The 22,116-nt window shown below is 41.5% G+C and overlaps 1 protein-coding gene across 1 annotated transcript in view; it reads left to right on the top strand.

Annotated features, from left to right (window-relative positions):
- The window catches only part of SKP2 (S-phase kinase associated protein 2), a 33,965-nt gene extending 13,234 nt beyond the window's left edge, over window positions 1-20,731 (top strand). The window contains exons 3-10 of the mRNA XM_062211784.1: window positions 132-243; window positions 2,828-2,971; window positions 5,378-5,512; window positions 7,546-7,644; window positions 8,400-8,530; window positions 14,079-14,130; window positions 14,301-14,408; window positions 18,891-20,731. Of these exons, the coding sequence (XP_062067768.1) occupies window positions 132-243; window positions 2,828-2,971; window positions 5,378-5,512; window positions 7,546-7,644; window positions 8,400-8,530; window positions 14,079-14,130; window positions 14,301-14,408; window positions 18,891-19,104 (995 nt within the window). The 3' untranslated portion in view covers window positions 19,105-20,731. The remainder of the gene's footprint in view (window positions 1-131; window positions 244-2,827; window positions 2,972-5,377; window positions 5,513-7,545; window positions 7,645-8,399; window positions 8,531-14,078; window positions 14,131-14,300; window positions 14,409-18,890) is intronic.
- Window positions 20,732-22,116: the final 1,385 nt, after the last annotated feature.

The following is a 22,116-nucleotide window of genomic DNA, read 5'->3' on the forward strand; positions in this document are numbered from 1 at the left end:
CAGTTAGTGTCCAGTTCTCCTTTTGAATTAAGTTCTGTGTGTCTTTTACGTGCCTGAAAAGATTCCACAGGCCTGATGGACAAAGAATGAATGGTGATGGACAAATCCATGCGCTTCCTGTCTCCTCACAGGTGTTTCGTGGGATTCCCTTCCCGATGAGCTGCTCCTGGGAATCTTTTCCTGTCTATGCCTCCCCGAGCTGCTGAAAGTCTCCGCGGTTTGTAAGAGATGGTACCGCCTAGCGTAAGTATTGCTTACTTTTGGTGGATGTGGGGGAGGAGGAGCAGAGCAAGGTTGTTTATTCATGTTGGTCTAGAGCAACCCAAAACTGAGAAATGGAGCAGCCTCAGGCAAACCAGCCATCTTCATGCTTTTGTGAGTAGTCAGTGTCCTATGTCACACTGGGAGAGAGGAGTCCCCTGGGGGTGTCAGCGTAGCTGTTTCTGACAGCCTCTTGGCCTTGTATTCAGCTTGACACATGTTATTGGGTGCTAACTGTGGGCCAAGTAAGTGCTGAGGGCAAAGGGAGTTATGGAGATGCATGAAGTCTGCCTTTCCAGACCTGGCTGCACTGGGCAGCAAGCCCATTGTGGAGGGAGAACAGGGGCTCTGGCGTTAGACCAGAGTGTGAACCCAGTCTCTACCACATACACTGTGCACGACCTGAGCCTCAGTCTTCCCGTATGTAAAATGGGGGTGGTAGTACCTTCCATGCAAGGTGGCTGTGAGGATGGAACGTAAAGACGCTGGCGCAGTGCCTGGCTCATGGATGTGTTCAGCATGGGTAACCACAGTGGGTGTTTTGCCACCACACTTACCAGGTGTGGAAGTTGACCTATGGAAAGTCTTGCTGAGTTGGGAAGGCAAAAATCAGACCTGAGACAAGGAAAAACCTCTGTTTTTCACTGGGATTTTTTTTTTTTTTTTTTAAGATTTATCTGTTTATTTCAAAAGTCAGATTTAGAGCGAGAGATCTTATATCCACTGGTTCACTCCCAAAACGGCCACAACAGTGAGGTCTGGAGCAGTATGAAGCCAGGGACCAAGAACTCCATCTGACTCACTTATGTGGGTGGTGCCTACCACTGTTTTCCCTGTGCATTAGCAGGCAGCTGGATTAGAAGTAGAGTAGTTGGGACTTGAAAGGGTTCTCTGATACGGAAGCCAGTGCCAAAGGTGGCAGCTTCACCCTGCACCATCACACCAGCCCCAAGTATCGTAGCTAATTGTATAGTCAGCTTTTTTTTTTTTTTTCCTTATTTTTTTTTTTTACTTTATATTATTTTCTTTTTTTTTTTTTATTAAACTTTTATTTAATGAATATAAATTTCCAAAGTATAGCTTATGGGTTACAATGGCTTCCCCCCTCCCATAACTTCCCTCCCGCCCGCAACCCTCCCCTTTCCCGCTCCCTTTCCCCTTCCATTCATGTAAAGATTCATTTTCAATTCTCTTTGTATACAGAAGATCAGTTTAGTATATATTAGGTAAAGATTTCAACATTTTGCCCATATAGCAACATAAAGTGAAAAAACTACCATTGGATTACTAATTATAGCATTAAATAGCAATGTACAGCACATTAAAGACAGAGATCCTACATAATTTTTTTTCAAATTAATTAATTTTCTATGCCATTTCCATTTTAACACTAGGTTTTTTTTTTTTTTCATTTCCAATTCTCTTTATATACAGAAGATCACTTCAGTATATAATTAGTAAAGACCTCATCAGTTTGTGCCCACACAGAAACGCAAAGTATAAAAATACTGTTTCAGTACTAGTTATAGCATCACTTCGCTTTAGACGACACATTAGGGACAGATCCCACATGGGGTGTAAGTACACAGTGACTCCTGTTGCTGATTTAACAATTTGACACTCCTGTTCATGGCGTCAGTAATCTCCCTAGGCTCTAGTCATGAGTTGCCAGGGCTATGGAAGCCTTTAGAGTTCGCTGACTTTGATCTTATTCCGATAGGGTCATAGTCAAAGTGGAAGTTCTCTCCTCCCTTCGGAGAAGGGTACCTCCTTCTTTGATGGCCCCGTTCTTTCCACTGGGATCTCACTCACAGAGATCATTCATTTAGGTCTTTTTTTTTTTTTTTTTCCATGATATCTTGGCTTTCCATGCCTGCTATACTCTCATGGGCTCTTCAGCCAGATCTGAATGCCTTGAGGGCTGATTCTGAGGCCAGAGTGTTGTTTAGGACATCTGCCATCCTATGAGTCTGCTGTGTATCCCACTTCCCATCTTGAATCTTTCTCTCCCTTTTTGATTCTATCAGTTAGTATTAGCAGATACTTGTCTTGTTTGTGTGATCTCTTTGACTCTTAGAGCTATCAGAGCTATCAATTGTGAGCTGAAATTGATCACTTGGACTAGTGCGATGGCATTGGTACATGCCATCTTGCCAGCTTTTTAAAAATTAATTTATTTGAGAGACAGAGTTCTCACCTACTAGTTCACTCCCCAGTGCCTTCAGAAGCTGAGGGATTGAAGCCAGGAGCTGGGCACTCAATGCAGGTTTCCACGTGGATGGCTGGGACCCAAGGACTTGAGCCATCACTGCTGCCTCCCGGGGTCTGCATTAGCAGGAAGCTGGACTCAGGAGCCGGAGCCAGGTACTACAAGGCAGGCTGTGGTTGTCTTAGGCAGCATCTTAACCCGTAGACTAAATGATCACCCCCTGTAGTCAACTTTAAATCAAAAGTTCCTTCAGAATTTGCATCATGGGAGTTTAGTGGCCTCCTTGTTAGTTACATTGTTGAGGGCTCCAGCATCTCTATGACAGACTTACCAAGTCAGGCACCTCCTCTCTCCTAGGTTTGACGAGTCTCTGTGGCAGACATTAGACCTCACAGGTAAAAATCTGCACCCTGATGTGATTGGCCGGTTGCTGTCTCGAGGGGTGGTTGCCTTCCGCTGCCCGCGATCATTTATGGACCAACCATTGATTGAACATTTCAGGTAAAAAAGAAAAATTCCTGGAAAAGAAGAACTTTCCCAATCTTGAGGTGGAAACAGATCCTAACTTCTTTTTCTCTCTCTTCACTTTTAAGCCTGTGATAGGTCATCTGCAGTGTGGGATGTTAATTGCATATTTTGCTATGTGTGGAAACACAGCACAGGTTTCCTTGACACTGTTGCCGTTTTAACTTGGGGCTGCTGGTGGACTCTCCCCAGAGACAGAGATGCACAGTTAGCTTCTCCAAGCGGGTCCTCAGCAGGGGGGGACTCTGAGACCCGTAGAACAGAAGTGTCCTCAGGAGTCACTGTCAGATACAAGGCTGCCTCATAACCCCTCTGCTGTCCATCTGTGATCAATGACAAGCGGGAGAAGACTTTCTAAATTCGTAGCTTGGAATTTCTGTCCTATCCTACACAGATTAGCAACCTGGAAAAAAAAATGCCTTCTTTTTGTCTTCTTCATAGACTATTTTGAAAAAATATTTCTGTTACTGACAGTTTTGCAATATTAAGCTGTAAAGCATTCCCATACTTGAGTTGAATAACTAGACCCTGTAGTGAGAAGCCCAAGACCGCAGAGCTAAAGATGAAGTGTGTCTGCAGCCTGTTCTTTCCGTAGTCAAAGTCACCCCCTGCTGCCATTCGTCCTACTCCTCTGGGTCTCCTTCATGCGTGAGATATCCTTTGTTCATCCCAGGTCTGAGCCTGGATGAACCTCCCTGGGACAAGCTGTGTCCTGAACACTCACACTGATGGCCAACACTCAAATCCTCATCTGTATGCACTTAGCCCTTTCAAACTCTTACTTCTAAGCACCTAAAAACTTCCACACCTGAATTTCTTCCAAGGACCTCAATATTAGCATATCTAAAATTAAGCTGAGCCTCCCTTTAGAACTTCCTCTTCCACCCTCTTCCTTGTTTCAGTAAAAAATCACTGCTGCTCACCCACTCACCCTTGCCAGGAGCTGGGAGTCATTATAGCTGTGATCTCCTGTTGGCCACATCCAGCTCCTTCTGATGCCCACTGATGTTCTAAGTGGGACTGTATTGGCAGCCACGTCTGTATTTGCTGAAAACCCTCTTGATTTTTAACATGAATGAGGATGGCAATTAGCTAGTAGGAATTTGTTTTATAATTAAAACAAATATAATGAAAGTTACAGTTACTACTTAAAATGTGTGCAAGAGTATTTCAAAAAGTTCGTGGAAAAATTATTATTTAGGTGTAGAAATTTTTTTGAATTGATTCAGTTTTTTCATAATATGTACTTTACATGACTTTTTTAAAAGATGAGAATCATATTTTTTTAAGGTTTATTTTTATTTATTTGAAAGGCAGACTTAGAGAGTGAGAGGGAGAGATGGAGATTTTGCATCCACTGCTTGACTCCCCAAATGGCCTCAATAGATGGGACTGGGCCAGACTGAAGCCAGGAGCTTCATCCAGGTCTCCCACATGCACGCAGGGGCCTGAGGACTTGGGCCATCTTCCACTGCTTTCCCAGACCTCCACAGAAGTAGAGCAACCAAGACTTGAACTGGCGCCCATTGAACTTGAACTGGGATGCTAGCATTGCAGGCAGTGGCTTAACCCATTATGCCACAACACCGGCCCCTCCATCATTATTTAAATATTTATTTAAACTGCAGAGGACAGAGACAGTTCCCATCCACTGGTTCGTACACCATCTGGGACTGGGCTGAAACAATCCAGGTTTCCCAGACGAGTGGCAAGAACTCTATTAATAACTTGAGCCATCAACACTGCCTCCCGGTGTCCACATTAGCAGGAAGCTGGAGTTAGAAACCAGAGCCTGGTATCAAACCTAGGTACCTCGATAAAGGACATAGCATCCTAGCTGCTAGGCTAAACGCCTGCCTTTCAGTGAACTTTTTGTAGATCATTTATATGCATGACTCTCAAAATTATTTGTACCAAAATAAACTTATATTAAATTTTTTAAAATTTATATAAGAGAGAAGACAGAGAGAGGTCTTCTGTCTGTTGGTACACTCCCCAAATATTGCCATTTGCTGGAGCTGGGCTAAACCAACGCCAGAAACCAGGAATTGCATCCAAGTCTTTGACATGGATGGCAAGGCCCCAACCACTTGAGCTGCCTCCCAGGATGCATATTAATAGGAAGCTGGAATTGGGAGTGGAGCCAGCACTCAAACACAGGCCCTCTGAAAGGGGACGTGCGCATCTGGAGCAGCGTCTTCACTGCTGTGCCCAACACCTGCCACTCAACTTTTGATTCCATTGTCCATGGATTTGTTGACATGCTGTCATATTTAGGGCCCTGTCTGATCGGCTGCTCATTTGGTGAGATGTGGGGCCAGATTTGGTCGGAAAGTGCTTGGGTGAGAAGCCTTACTGAGCCTCTTTCTTCTCTTTGTCCAGCTCTTTCCGTGTGCAGCACATGGACCTGTCGAACTCAGTAATAAACGTGTCTACCCTTCATGGCATTCTGTCTCAGTGCTCCAAGTTGCAAAACCTAAGCCTGGAAGGCCTACAGCTTTCGGATCTCATCGTCAAGTGAGTGGTAGCCAGAGCATGTCACAAGGCAATCGTTTTTTATGTGTATTAATATTCCTTGAATATGACTTGAATGCCCATCTACCCATATCCAGATGAACACAGAAAACACCTTATGCAGTACTCCAGCTTCTGCAGAACTTCACAGGACTCATCAAAGCAACAAAAGTTGAACTGCTAGTTATCTGCCAGGCCTAAATTGTAGAGATACAAGGATGAACAAGGCATGGTCCTTGACTCATTCGTAAAAGGGACATAATTACAAGTGCAGTGTGTTCGCTAAATGCATTGGTGATGATGTAGCAGCCTCCACAGGGAGACCTAATTAAATTTAGGAGGGCAGCCTTCTCAGAGGAAGTGACTCTGCAGCTCAGGATTGAAGATACTCAGGGAGGAGATCCCCAAGTAACAGGACAAAGGAAGCAGCCTAGGCAAAGCTGGCTGTGTGACTCAGAACTCTGTCAAGTAGTTGGAAGTTGCTGGAGCCCAGTGCTCAGGGCTGGGAGTGACAGTAGGTGCAGAGTTGGCAACATGATTAGAATGGGCATGTAGACCACACTCTCAGACTGGGCTGTGAAGCAGGAAACATGGTGAGAATGGGAGGGCTGTGTCAGAGTGTGAATTTAGGAACTTAACTTGGTAGGCAGTGTGGGGTGACAGACATGGAAGAAACTAGACTAGTTAGGACACTGTTCATACAGGTAAGAAAGATGAAGCCTGGTATTAAAAAGTATAACAAGAGCAACTAACATTTATTGACTTCTTGTTATATGCCAGATGCTAAGTTCTTTATTTTTCTTTCTTTCTTTGTTTTATTATTTTAAGAGAAGGAGAGACCTCCCACCCACTGGTTCACTCCTCAAATGCCCAGGAGCCAGGAACTCAATCCAGATCTCTCAGATAGGTGGCAGAGACCCAGCTAACTGAGCCATCCCCTGCTGCCTCCCAGTATGTAAATTAGCTGGAAGCTGGGATCAGGCGTGGAACAGGGACTTGAACCTAGGCACTCTGATGTGGAACAGGGCATCCCAAGTGCATTTTAACTTTCAAACACCCCCTCCACTAAGTTCTTTTTTATTTTTATTTTTAAAAGATTTATTTATTTTGAAAGCCAGAGTTACAGAGAGAGAAGGATCTTCATCTGCTGGTTCACTCCCCAAATGGCCACAACAGCCAGGGCTGGGCCAGGCTGAAGCCGAGAGCTAGGAACTTTGTCCAGGTCTGCCACGTGGGTGGCAGGGGCCCAAACACCTGGGCTATTCTCTGCTGCTTTTTCCAGGCACCATCAGCAGGGAGCTGGATCGGAAGTGGTAAAGGCAAAGGAGTGGAACTGGCACCCATGTGGGTCGCAGATGGTGGATTACTCACTACAGCACAGCACAGGCCCCTCCACTAGGTTATTTAAATGCATTCACATTTAATTCTAACCCCTGATGTGTGTTTTGGTTGTTTCCTCTTTATAGATATGGAAACTGAGTCACAGGCTGAATAACAAGATCACATAGTTAGTAGGTGGCTAAACCGAGATTTGAATCTGGCAATATGATTCCAGAAATCTTATCCCCAATCATGAAGTTTCACTAATACAGGGTGTTTGGGAATGTAGAAGAGGACAAATTTAAGAGACATTTAATTGAAAGAAACTGGTGGCTTTATGGGTACAAATTTGCCTATAAGCTGATTCCACATGGAAGTGAAATGGATATGTTTATCACATTGATTTTTTTCTTTAACAAGTACACTGACCAATGTTTTCTGTGATTTAATCAGTGCCAGGCACTATGCTGAATCCTTTATTATGTGATATCATTTAATAACCTTACCTGAAGGCACTGATATTGCCATCTCACAGATGAGTAAACTGAGACAAAAGCCACCTGCCTAGTGTCACAAAGATCATGAAATGTGAACTCTAAACTCACTTCTGACTCAAAGGTCTTTGCACTGACTATACCAACTGCTTTCCTCTGAACACCATTGCTCAGATGTGAGTGCCTTACCACTGTTCCTCTGTCTTTTTTCTCTTTTTCCAGTAATCTTGCACAGAACTCAAATTTAATGCGACTAAACCTTTGTGGGTGTTCTGGATTCTCTGAATCTGCCCTGAAGACTTTGCTAAGCGGCTGCTCCAGGTAGGAAATTTGGGACTTGATGCATGATTTAATTTATTTGAAAAGCAGTGAGACAGAGGGGTGTGGGGGGTAGGCAGACAGAGATCTCTCTCCCCTGCTGGTTCACTCTGCACATGCCTTCAGTAGCCAGACTGGGTCAGGCCAAAGCAAGGAGCTAGGAATTCAGTTCCAGTCTTCCTTTTGGAGGTAATGACTCAACTTCTTGAGCCAAAGCCAGAAGCCAGAAACTCAAGACTCCTTCCAGGTCTTCCATGTGGATGGTGTGGATGGTATAGTTGAGCCATCACCTGCTGCCTCCCAGTATGTATTAGTAGGAAGCTGGATCAAAAACAGAAGTGGGACTTGATTTTGATACGAGATGCATTTGTCCCAAGTGACAGCTTAACCTGCTGAGCCACAAAGCCTACCCCTCTATCAGTGTTTTAAAACCTCTTAGGTGATAAAACTTACAGACTAGCATTTCTACCTGCATTCTTGGAAGGAGGTATGAACCATCAGGAGAAGAGAGTGCTCCCCTCAATCTCCAGAAGGGGGCAGCATCCACTAAGGCCTGTGCTCAGATCCCCTGACAACTTTGGGGAGCCAATGGGGCAGGGGTGTATGTGAAGGAGGAAAAGGCAGTTAGCTGCTTAGGGGGGCAGGTGACTGCACAGAACAGTAGGAAATCTCTGGCTTTGTATTTTATGTGCAGCCTGCAAAAAACTCATTGCTGTGTGATGGTTTCTTATCCTCCTTCTCCCCCATCTTCTGTGCAGACTGGATGAGCTGAACCTCTCCTGGTGCTTTGACTTCACTGAGAAGCACGTGCAGGTGGCTGTGGCGCATGTCTCAGAGACCATCACCCAGCTGAATCTTAGTGGCTACCGAAAGAATCTCCAAAAGTCAGGTTAGGACTCCCAGACCTGAGCCTCTTGGGGCCTTAACAACAGTAGTTGATCTGATTTGCTGAGCCTCTCCTAAGCGTTCTACATACGTTGCCTCGTTTTATCCCATGCACATACGGTTCCCTTGTTTAGATGAGGTAGCTGCTGATCACCAGTTAGGTAAAGCCAAGCCTGACCAGGCTGAAGCTGTGGGCTGGGAACTCATCTAGCTCTCCCACATGGGTGGCAGCAGTCCTATTACTGGAGACTTCACTGCTGACTCCCGGATGGAATTGGGAATTGGAGCTGGGACTCAAACCCGTGTACTCTGATGTGACCATGGGTGTCGACCACTAGGATAAACACCTGCCCCTGGAGACATTTTGACAGAGATGGCTAAAGGGGTGCTGGTGACATGTAGTGAGTAGAAGCCAGGGGTATTGCAGAACAATGTGCAGGATAGCAGAAACACACACACACACACCGGGTCCAGATGTCATAGTGGCAGTAAGTTCATATGTATAACTTTACTTTTGAATTCAGTCTGAGAGCACTTGCGGCTGTGTGAATGAACACAGACATTTAAAATCAAAGGCGGTGGCTAACATCTGTAGTGCTCATAAACCTCAGCATTTGATTATGCTTTGTTTTGTTTGTATAATACCAAGAAAAACTTGATTTGCAAAGATAAGTCATGGCAAATGACAATTTTTTAACTGCTTCAACTGCAGTCTCAGGCTCACCTAGTCTGTGGATTGCACGAAAACTAGGTTAAACTAGCAATAGACATCAGCCATATCTTGTTGTCTTAATGTTGGTTCCAGCTCAGTTGAGTGTACATATTTTATTTATTATGATTTTTATTATGCTGAAAAAGATTTGAATCAAAATTACAGAATTATCTTTAGTTTTTTAATTTTTAAAAATTGATAGATTCAAGAGACAAAGGGAAACAGAAAGATAGAGGCAGGTAGAGCTCCCGTCTGCCAGTTTATTCTCCCAAATGCCCACAAAGGCCCCTCGCTGGGGCCAGAGCTGGGAATCAGGAACTCAATCTGGATTTCCCACATGGGTAGCAGAATGCAGTCACTGCTGCCTCCCAGGGTCTGTATTAGCAGGAAGCTGGAGTCAGGAGCTGGAATTAGGGACCAAACCCAGGCACTCTGACGTGGAACATAAGTTGTCTGAACGCTAGACTAAACCACAACAGAACTCTGAAAATTTAATTAGTATTTGAAAAACACTTTTCAGGGCTGGCACAGAGTGTTGAAGCCCTGGCCTGCAGCGCTGGCATCCCATATGGGCACTGGTTTGAGTCCTGGCTGTACCACTTCCAATCCAGCTCTCTGCCATGGCTTGGGAAATCATTGGAGGATGGCCCAAGGCCTTGAGCCCCTAAACCCACATGGGAGACCCAGAAGAAGCTCCTGGCTTTGGATTCACTCAGCTCCAGCCGTTGCAGCCACTTAGCAAGTGAACCAGTGGATGGAAGACCTCTCTCTATCTCTACCTCTCTCTAACGCTCTTTCAAAAAAGATAAATCTAAAAGAAACTTCTCCAGGACATGTGTCCTCTGATAAGATATCAGGCTATAGATAATAAGGAGACTTTCATGAGTGGCAGGATTATTACCACTTCAAAGGCCTGCATTTTCAGTTAAAAGGATCAAAGGCCTGCATTTTCAGTTAAAGGGAACATTTTCTTTAGAGATCTGTAAAAGTAACATTCGTATCTTGATTTCTTATCGCTCCCTCTTTGCACAATATCTCTGTTCTATGTCTTTTCTTTACCCTTTTAATATTGTTTTTAATTTTGACTGTAATATTATTCAACAGTGCTAGGTAAAACAGAAAATATGCAAAGGAAAACAAATTACTAGTAAGTTAACATCTTGCCAGTAATTTTCTTCTACAAAAGTATTATTTTTTTTTAAGATTTTATTTATTTGTATGAGAGGTAGAGTTACAGATAGAGAAGACACAGAGAGAAAAGGTCTTTCATCCACTGGTTTACTCCCCAAATGGCCACAAAGGCTGGAGCTGAACCGAACTGAGCCAGGAGTCAGGAGCTTGTTCAGAGTCTCCAACGAGAGTGCAGAGGCAAAGCATTTGGCCTATCTTCTGTTGCTTTCCCAGGCCATAACAGAGAGCTGGATCGGAAGTGGAGCAGCTGGGATCAAATTGGCACCCATATGGGATGCCAGCACTGCAGGTGACAGCTTTACCTGCTGCGCCACAGCGCCCGCCCCTGAATAGTTTTTGACAACATAGTAAGATGAGAGTTTTATTTCTTGTTGGCTGTTACTATTACTGGCTCCCCCCTCATCAGTAGATAGGCACTGAGCCAGGTCTTAGTGGCATTGGCTTTGGTCTTAGATTTGACCTCAATTTCTCCAGCAGAAATTGCCTCTCCTCTGAAGTAAAGGTTGGATTACTTGTGTTGTAAGATTTCTTCTACCTAAAGTGGATCTATTGTTGGGTGAAATGAAGGTTTGTGTCTGTGTGTTGGGGGAGGTAGGGGGGAGGTCACGAAGAGGGAATATCAGCAGGGACCACAGTCTGCTAACACCAAGGGGGGATGGGGCCTAAATCAGGGCTGGAGGAGGAGGTTTAACCAGTTTTATCCCCCAGAGATTAGTTCTTTCTGCAGTGGTGTCAGGGTGAGATTGTGTCCACTTTTACTGATGGCTAGCTGACTGGCTAGATGATTAAAACCACTCAAGATTACATGGTGCTGGCCTTCACTTTTTGGTCAATCATTGAACAGATGTTTATTGTGTTCTTAAAGTGCGTGAACCTCCGTTCCAGACTTGGGAGATGTGGCCTTGACCAGAACAGAGAAAGTCAACCTTGCAAAGCTGACACTCCAGTGGGGGAGCCAGACAATGAACAAATGTCCTAAATGTTATAAAAGAAGAGGTGAAACTGCAAGGAGGCAAAAGAAAGCAGAGTGAGTGGTAGAATGTGGCACACAGAGAACTTGGGTTTTTAGATGGAATGATCAGAGAAGGCCTCTGTAAGGTGGCGATCCTTGAGGAGAGACCTGATACAGTAAAGGAAGAATCCATATAGGCATGTCAGAATATTCTAGAACAGAAGTGCAAAAGCAAAGGCCTTCATACGGAAACCAGTGTGTGAGTGGGAACAAAGAGCATAATGAGGGGAGGTGAAGCGACCAAGCTTTCTAAACCAAAGCCAAAGTTTTGAGTTTTTTCTGAGATGGGAAGCCACTGGAATATTTTGAGTAGAACAGTGACCTGATGTGATTTTAGCACCTAAAAGGCTCACTGTGACGCTACGCTGGGAAAGTATGAAGCAGGGAGGCCGGTCAGGAGACTTGGGTGGTAACATTTGAGGTGCTAAGAAATGATGAGATTTGGGGCATATTTGGAAAACCGACCTAATGGGAATTTGGTGGCAGATTGGATGTGGGAGGTGAGAAAAACAGCCAAATGTGCTTCTGAGAGTTTGAGCCTAAGCAACTGGATCCAAGAGTTACCACTTTCTCAGATAGGAAAGACATTAGGGAAGGAGCAGATACAGCAGCGAAGTTGAGTGTGAGTTGATTTTAGATAGCAGTTTGGATGTCAATCTTGTATCCAAGTAGGTATGTTGAAGAGAGAGTTGAAAATGCAGATCTATAAGTCAGAGGAGAAGAGATAGAGCTGTAAGAAGGGAAATAAAACCTCAAGTATTAATGAGACATATCTTTTGCTTTAAGTAAATAACATTTATTGATTGATTTTCTGATGACTGAGTAGTTCATGTGACTTCCAAATGCTGAAAAGTTATCTATAATTCCAAACTCCTGATACAGTGATTGTCATTTTGGTATATTTCCTTTTTGCCTTGTTTTTCTTTTCTTTTTTTTTAAGATTTGTTTATTTATTTATTTGAAAGGCAGAGTGATACAGTAACAGATCCATTCACTGGTTCACTCTTTAAATGCCTTCTACAGCCATTTGAGATCCATACTGAAACCAGGAACTGGGAACTCCATCCAGTCCCAGTCCTCTCAGTTGGGTAGCAGGGCCCAAGTACTTAGGCCATGCTCCATTGTTTCTCTAAGTGAATGAGCAGGAAGCTGGATGGGAAGCAGAGCAGCTGAGATTGGAACCCACACTCTAAAATGGGATGTCAGTGTTGCAAGTGGTTGCTTAAGCCACTGCACCTCCCCAACCCATTTTCTCCCTTTCTGTTTGTATGTGACCTGGTTTATAAATGTGGATTTATGTACGTATGTTTTGACTAAACTGAGATTATGATATATTGTAATTATTTTGTTCTAGTCTCACTATGTGATATTTATTATTATATTTGTGTATATATTAGTGATAAATATCACTGTGATATTATACGATATTATATATTATTTTTCATGTCATAAAGTGTTATTGAAAAAATATTATTGAAAAGCTTTTTACTAACAACTATTACCATTGTATTCTATGTAATGGATAGGGTTAACATATTAAGCTAAGTGGAGAAGGGCTATTAAAACTGTTGCTATGAAGAATATGTTCATGTACATCTGTATTTTTCTAAAAATAGAATTATTGGACCAGAGAGCAAAGTGTGTAATACTTGAAAGCTTAAAAAAAATCAGATCACTATTAAAAAAAATAAAATTAGGAGATATTGAAAGGCATAATGGTTAAAACACCAGTTAAGATGCCTGCATGTCATACTGGAGTACCTGGGTTCGAGTCTCAGTTCCAGCTCCTTGACCCTGCTTGCTGGTAGTACAGACCTTGGGAGACAACAGGTAGTGACAGATAATTGGCTCCCTGCCACCATGTGGGATACCTGGGTTAGGTTCCTGGGTCATTCACCGCCCTCCTAGGCACAGTCAGCTGGGAGCAGAGCAGCTGCTGGAAGTAGAGCAGCCAGGACACAAACCATTACCCCATATGGGATGCTGGCATTGTAGGTAGCAGCTGTACCTGCTATGCTACCACACTGGCCCCAAGTTTTAAAATTTTTATGTAGACAATTATAAGTGTTGTTCTTTCTGTATTTTCATCTAGGTTTAGAAATACCCTACATATCCTAGAATTTATTAAAGTATTACTCTTTTGTGTTTGCATTTACAACTTTTATTTGGATATATTACTAGAGCTGGAGAAGCCATTTTTTCCAGTTGTTGTAGCAATGTTGATTTTTTAGTAATCTATGATTTCCTTCATTGACTTGAAGAGCCACCTTTATCATCATTGTATGTTCATGTATACGGTTGTGTGGTTTTGACTTTTGCCATTGTGAGTGGGATTCTTTTTCCTTTTGTTTTTCCAGCCAGCCATTGCTGATAAATACATAAACACTGGATTGTGTTAACATTTTACATGGGTCTCTTTTCACTTCAAGTAGTTTTCCAGGTGATTCTCTCAGATTTTCTTGGTAGAACATTTTGTGTGCCTGGATGCTCATTTGTTTTTTCTAATAGTGCATGACCGTAGGTGTGTTGTCTCAAACTCCCTGCGCAATAGCAAAGGAGAGCAGTCATGGCAAATATCCTGGTCTTATTTTTATTTCTCTTGTAATAGTGACCATCGTGTGTGTTTGTTTTTCCTAGATGTCTCTACCCTAGTTAGAAGATGCCCCAATCTTGTCCACCTAGACTTAAGGTATTGTTTTGTTTGCTTATTCGAGATCAAAAGTTGGAAGATCTTCATTGCTTATTGAGTGGGGGAAAGGATCTTGATGCTGAATTGAAGGAACGAAGCAGTAAACTGTTTCCGTCTCCATCTAAGATGGGTGGGAGGTTGTGATTACTTTTTCTTTTGCTGTGTTTCAGTGACAGCATCATGCTAAAGCATGACTGCTTTCCGGAATTTCACCAGCTCAACTACCTCCAACACCTCTCACTCAGTCGATGCTATGATATAATACCTGAAACTTTACTGTAAGTATATTTTATTTTTATTGCTAACAGAAGGCAGCACCCAACAGAGATACCAGTTGGTGGGAAATCTGTTTCACAAGTAGCAGAGATTGAAAACTTAAACACTAATAGTAGTATACCACAAATTGGCTAAGAGTAATCAGGAAAATGAAAAGACCAGGGCAGACTTCCTCCTTAAAATGTTTGGTAAAGTTGTCACTAAACACATATTTAAATTTAGCTGTCAGCAATTTTGTGTACTAGAAATCGCATGCTTGTGCCTGAGAAGACTCATGAAAGAAGTACAAGATATTCTTTGTCTCTGAGGTATTCAGTGTAGTTAGGAAGACAAACTCAGTATGGTTGGGTTTCTTGTTATTTTTATTTCCTAATTTTTCAAATCAATCTCAGTTGATTCCAGAAGCTGTGTTTAGAAAAAAAGTTCTGTAATCTGGTGATGAATGTCTGGGATGGTAAGGAGTTGCTAGAATAAAAGCATGTTGGTGGACTGGATGCTAAGAATGGGATGCTTTTTTGAATGAGGTTGTGGAGGAGGGGGGCAGATTAAGTGCCTTATCCAGATGCAGTGGTGAATTAGGGAGCTCAGTTTAGATCCTAGATCTCCTGAACAGATGCAGAAATCATCTTGAATATATCATCTGCCTATTTTTTTTTTTTTTAAGTTTCCCCTATTTCATCCCAGAAAACTGGAAAAGGCTTCCTAATGCCAAATATCGCAGTTTTACTAAGAGCCACAAGAGGGCAGTAGCTTAGACTTGGCCAGGTGGCTGCAGAACTCATTTAACTTACTGCCCAAATGAAAGCAATTTGACTTCAGTTTCATACCCAGCGGTGGTGAATCTGAACAAAGAATGAATTTAGTTATTGAATTATTGGTTTGGAATTAATATATAAATCAGACATATCAGCTGCAGAGGGTCAACTGGTAAAATAAAAAAATCTTAACAATTCTGTTTTACTTAATCATTTTAGTTAATTTTGAAACTCAGGGCCTGCCAGTTTTTCCTTACTTGGTTCTCAAATTTTGGGATATAAATTAATAGACATGGATCTCTTATTAAAATGCCTGCAGCATTTTGTAGCATGCAAAACTCATAGGAGTCTTCTATTGTCTGCCCAAAAAGGTTTTTCTGTTATCCATTCTTCTAGTCCTTGCCATCTGGCACCAGTTTCTTTGCCACTGCAGCCCCCTAGAGACTGTGGTGATAATTCTGTGGTTGCTTTTCTCAAGAGAATCTACCCAGGTGTGCTTCCTCCCCTTCTCTGCAGAAAGAAAGAGGCTAAGCAGGTAATCCCCCAAATGCTTTTTCTCAAGCAGAGGTGAAGGGGAAATGCTGTGAGCCCTCACATTAATTTTTTTAAAGATTTACTCATTTACTTGAGTGGCATAGTTACAGACAGACAGAGAGAGCTCTTCCAACCACTGTTTCACTCCCAAAATGGCCACAGTGGCTGGAGCTCCACCAAGCTGAAGCCAGGAGCCAGGAGCTTCTTCCGGGTCTCCCACCCGGGTGCAGGGGCCCAAGGACTTGGGCCATCTTCCACTGCTTTCCCAGGCCATCTATAGGGAGCAGGATTGGAAGTGGAGCAGCTGGGACTCAAATCAGCACCCATATCGGATGCCAGCACTGCAGGTGGATGCTTAACCTACTATACCACAGTGCCGGCCCCCACGTTTATTTTTTTATCCAGTGGGATAATAGTAGTATTCCCTGAAGGCAGCGTGCATTGGTGTTGAAGAGTGTGGGTCTGAAGTTACAGACCTGGGTGAGAATCTTCATTGCATTATTATTATTGAAAGTCTTATCTTAAAAACAGGAGCATTAGGAGTCCAGCTAGTTGCAAGTCAGACCATCAGAATAAAGTGAGTGCAAGAAAATGCTGTCTTTGAACTTAAAGCTGGGTTTTTTAAGCCATTATGTTAGTAGTATAACAATTTACATCGTGAATCCTTGATTTGAGTTTCTTGGAGGCTTATCTTTAAGTCATTCTGGCTGATACATTAAAAATTCATAGTAAAAATTCCAGGATGTCTCAACAACAATTTCCAGAGAGCCATCTATGCTAAAGAACTCAAGGCTGTTGATCACCTTTAGAAGTAGGAAAATAGAATTTGAGTATCTGTCTCCTGTATTAGTATTTTAAAGAACTTGAGAAACTAGGCTTTTCTTCCCGAGACCTATCCCTTTTGTTTAGCCTCTTACTCCTAAACTGGTCCTGTTCTTCACGTCTAAAATTCCTTCTAATTATTCTTTTCTCATGCAAGTAAGAAACCTAAGCTGAGACAGTAACCTGATCAGGACTTTAAGGAGAGACTTCAAAATGCTTTGGTAGGAAAACCTGTTGTTGAGGCATTTCAGATTTTATAAGGAAATGGGCTCATGTAGATGAAGTAGGAAGTAGACCTGTAAGTATATAAATATCTTCATTAAAAAGAATACATTTGAATCAATTTATATTTCTTAAATGAGAAATAACTGCCCTAAACTATTCACTTCTATTTACTTCTTTTTCACTCTCTTCCATTGGAGTTTCAGACATGCTTGCAAATCCTGCTGGGTCATTAGACAATGTACATACCAAGTGGCATTTTGGCTGTGTTGTCTCCTTCAAATTGTAAAGGCTTTCAGGATTTTTGACTGGGTAACTGATCCTTTATCCATCACCCATGTTACACAGCTCCTTGCTCCCATTTAACACCCATGTGCTCTGAGAGTCAGCTGTGATTTCCTTCCTCACTAGATCTCGTTCCCGATGCACTTGCAAGAACACTTCCTCCTCTGCCATCTGCCATCCCTCCTTTTCTTATCCCACTTCGTTTCTCCTTCTAAATATTATCCACTGCAGAGTGACTCACTATCTGGCTGGTTTGGATATCTCAGAACACGAATTCTCAGTTATTCCATGATTCTCCTCTACTCAAATTTCCCATAAGAGGGATTTGAGGTTGGAGCAGGATTGCTGTCATCTTATAATCTCTGTATTGTAAACTTTCCACATTCCAAACATATTAGTTTAAGGAAAGAAACGATTCGGTTTTCCTTTCTTTTGTTCTGACTTCCAGATCCTTTTGTCCTGTAACAAGAATATGTATTTTGATAGTGCTTTTGTCTTCTCAATTATCCATCATTTTGTACTGGGTGACACATATCAAACAGCTTGGGTATTTCAGAGATTTTGTGGAATGTAGAATAAATACTTTGAGTAGGAAGACTAGGAGAACAGATTAAACATAAAAGATGCTAAGGTCAGTTGAACATCAAAGGTTTTGGGCCAGGTGAATGACATAATCTGAGATAAGCTTGGAAGGGAGACTGATTGGAGGCCAGGTGACAGTTATTATAAAGAAAGGTTTTTTTTAAGTAATTATTTTTTAACTTTTATTTAGTAAATATAAATTTCCAAAGTACAGTTTATGGATTACAATGGCTTTTTCCCCCCCATAACTTCCCTCCCACCTGTAACCTTCCCATCTCCCGCTCCCACTCCCTCTCCCATTCCATTCACATCAAGATTCATTTTCAATTATCTTTATATACAGAAGATCAATTTAGTAAGTAATTATTGACAATGAAAATATACTCTTAACTCAGGTCATGGATGTGTTTCTTGGGATTTTGTTGACATTCTAGAATAAATGTTTCCTTTCCTAGACTTTGGACTGAGTGTCCCAACCTGGAGCAAATACAGATCAGAGAGATGAATTTCTAGGCGCACAGATCTGGGTTCAGTGGAATCATTACCAAAACCAAAAAGCATTTATTTCCAGCAGAAAGCCTCCCTTTTTTGGTAAACGAGAATGTCACAGTTGACAGTGTTATTTTTCCTAAAGTGAAATATCAAAAAGAGGACTGGCTGTGACAAAAAAAGTTATTTAGATTGCCACCCACAAACTCGTGTTGGTCACCCCTTTTCTCCACGTGCACCCAAGTATATAACCCTAAAATATCTTAGGGAAGTCACTGGTAGGTTCCTTCACACATGATAGCCTTAGTGACGGTGAGCCATTATTAAGAAGTTATCAACCCACTGACATCTCCTTGTAAGAGACAGAGCCTAGTTTCAAATGTCCATATGCTCAGACTGCGTGTAACCCGGGGTCGTTTCAATGTTGCCACAGGACAACATTGACTTTAACCCTCAAGAGCTAGTTAGTCTTTTCCCACAGCACGATTACCCCATGCACAGATCCCTGTAAGAATGGAGACTGGAAGCAAATGCAGTCGGATTTTTCAGTAATCCTGTTTCTAAGGCTGCCAGAAGCCTCATTCAAGCAAGTGCACTGGTGCGTCTCCCCGGGCCAGGCTGCTGAGGCTGTACAACCTGTGCTTTGCAGTGCCATTTCCCTGTGCTCTCAAGTTATTTATTGCAAATAGTTTCAGGTTGCACTTTGTAATACAAATTGTAAAAATTGGGTCACATGTCTAGTCAACGTGGCTCCTTAGATACTGCTACTCTGAACATCTCTTTCTTCCTTTCCAGTGAACTTGGAGAAATTCCCACGCTAAAAACACTACAAGTTTTCGGAATCGTGCCAGACGGAACCCTCCAACTGCTAAGGGAAGCCCTTCCTCATCTACAGATTAATTGCTCCCATTTTACCACCATTGCCAGGCCAACTATTGGCAACAAAAAGAACCAGGAGATATGGGGCATCAAATGCCGACTGACACTGCAGAAACCCAGTTGTCTATGAAGTATTTATTGCAGGATACAGTATCTTCTTTGGAACAGGGGAAATAGGAAGGACACCCAATGGCAGGGCCACTCAGCTAGTTTTAGTCTTCGCTTTCCCTTTGCTTCATTCTGCAAGTATATTAGAGAGCGATTTGAGAGGGAAATGGGAAGTACTGCTTTCCTGAAAGGACTATAGAAGCTTCTGTTAGTGCTGTGCTCTTCTGAACCTAAGTTGTAGGCCTTTTGAAATGTTAGGAAAATGAGCCTATAATTTCAAGATACCTGAAAAGAGCAAAATTTGAGCCACCTCTTCAAGTGCCCTTGTGTTAGTCTATTTAGAAGCAAGTTTTAAAATTACTATCAGCAGTCTTTATAGTCTACATGGTAAACTTTTTATCTATTTAATTTTTCAGCATTGGTTTATAAGATGTAGCTTGAAAGAACAATAAGCTAATTGTATTATGGGCTGACCAGAATCGGGATGGTAGCCTTTGAGGCAATCTCTTCTAGGGATTAAAAAAAAAAAAAAAGGGTGCATTTCAACTCAGCCTTTAGATTTGAAATTAGGTTAATACAAAAAAAAGCCCCATGTAATTTACTTTAAAACTTAAATTAAAAAACAAATAGAACTCACCAGAAATGCAGAACCAATATAGGATTTGAAAGCTCAAGAGACATTTTCTACATCAGATTAATTTGAAGTATCCTTTAATGTTCATTAAGATACTAAATTCCCAGAATTCTAAATTAGGTAAGGAAATATAATTGTGGTTTTCTAACTTCGTAATCAAATTATGTGAATGAGTTGTTCTGCTTTTAGAATGGTATTAACCAGTCTCCATTCTTGAAAAGCTCAATGGAAGAATTCGGAAGTTGTCTGCTGTTTTCCTTTAGTGTTGAGGTTCTTGAGATTATTTTTATATTACTCCGGAATCACGTATTTTGTCTTTTTTTCTAATGGTCCTTTGTAGTATTTGTTTGAAACTATCTACTTTATAAGGTTATTGAACCTAAAGTTCCATAAGAACTGCATGTTCCTGTAAATCAGAAATACACACTAGAGCAGAAACGTGCCATACCGTTTTAGAGCAGTAAGCACTACTTGCACCTACGTAAGAGTTAAGACTCAGGTGTTGGAAAAAAAAAAATCAGTGATTTCAAAAATTGAAAAACAGGTACAAGGAAACAAAGATCAAATTCTGCTTCTTGAAAATCACAAAAAAATTAACAGATGACCTCCCCATATGTGAAAAATGCAATGGAAGTGCCAAAAACCATCATATCTATTAACTTTTTTAAATCCAGCTTTTTAAATGTTAGAAATAGTAGTATGAAGTGCCCTTATCTGCTCAGATCTAAGGAAGAACATTTTAAAGTAGTGTTACACAGGAAATGAGTATGTTTCAATTTCTTAGTAGTTCAAAAGTGCTAAATACTACTTGAAATTATTGTTTACAGATTAGTGACAAGGGCTGGTGACAGGATCTGGTTGGACGTTGACTTCCAGATGCCCCCCGTGACAGTGCCTATACTTCAAACTCAAGTCCAGCCATAAGCTAGTTTGCCAACATGTCAGAGTAATCTGTATTTTTGTATGTGATTTCTACTTTTATAGACTTGTATTAAAATAAAACACATTTTTATAAAAATCAGTGCTGAGTTGTATCCTTTTTCCTTAAGAGTATGGTTAAAATCAGCTAGCATTTAGTGGTTTGCCCTTGTGCTCAGCGGCCTCTGAATGGACCCTTCCAAAGGGAACCTGAGATGATCCTCTTGACCCATATACTTTGTATGCTTGTCATACTGATGGATTACAGTGCACTTTGAAAAGGTGCTACATATGAGGGCACTTCAAAAGTTCATGGGAAATAAGATTCAAGGATTTTATTTTGATGCAAAAAATGTTGATCTATGTATAATTCATGGTGTGCATTTTCCATGAATTTCTTGTAACCATATACGCTTATCCTTTTAAAATTCCAAAACTAACATTTATGAAATATTTCAATTTCAGTGATTAATGTGATAGTCAAGTACTCTCAGCTAATAACACTTGTTCTTAAGAAGGTTTTGCTTGTTTTAAAGGAAGAATGGCAGAAAGGGGGAGGGACAGAAACAGATCTTCCAGCTGATGGTTCACTCCCAAGATGACGGCAATGCAGGGGCTGGGACAGGCTGAAGCCAAAGCCTGGAACTTCTGGGGTCTCCCACGTGGGTAGCAGGGTTGAAGCACTTGGGCTATCTTCTGTACATCCCAGGCACATTAACAGGGAGTTCCATCAGAAGCAGAGTAGCTAGGACTTGAACTGGCACTTAGATATAGGATGACAACATCACAAGCAGTGGCTTAACCTGCTACAGCACAACACTGGCCCTAACTAGTAATACGTTTTAAATTGACTTCATCAGCTTATCCCATGTATTTTACTGTTACTCGGTTATTTGAATAGTTTTTTTTAATGCCCAGAAGTCTTCCAGGAATTCCTTTTGAACTTACCAAGTTTTTGATTTTTTTTTTCCCTTATTACAGCTATGCCTTTTGTTTTCAAGAATGAAAAATGTGAAATACAGGTATAGGCTCATAATCTGGTTTCAACAGTCATTAATTCATGGCCAGTTTCCCTTTATCCAAGATCTTCCAACCACCTTTCCCCCACATGCAGGGTATTTGTTGTGAAGCAAAACCCGGATCTACAATTACCTACATGTTTCTGTATCTAGCTCTAAGAGATAAGAATCCTAAATTAATTCTGAAGTTTTGTTAGGTTTGTGTTAAACTGACTAGTTGTCTCAAGTATTTTCTATCATGGGTTTGTTTTTTAAGGAATTAATACATTAGATTCTCAGAGTCACAAAAAATGCATAACAGTTCTCATGTTAATATGATAGTAATATAAAGAGGATAGAATTGTATCTATGAACTTCAAAGAATGTATTTCCATCAAGCTTCGAACATGGTCCACACATTGCACTTGACATCTCTACTAATCTTGGGATTCACTTTCTTTGCAATTTATTTACTGAAGAAATT

Source organism: Lepus europaeus, chromosome 15 (genome assembly GCF_033115175.1).
Source record: "Lepus europaeus isolate LE1 chromosome 15, mLepTim1.pri, whole genome shotgun sequence".
NCBI classification, from domain to species: Eukaryota; Metazoa; Chordata; class Mammalia; order Lagomorpha; family Leporidae; genus Lepus; species Lepus europaeus.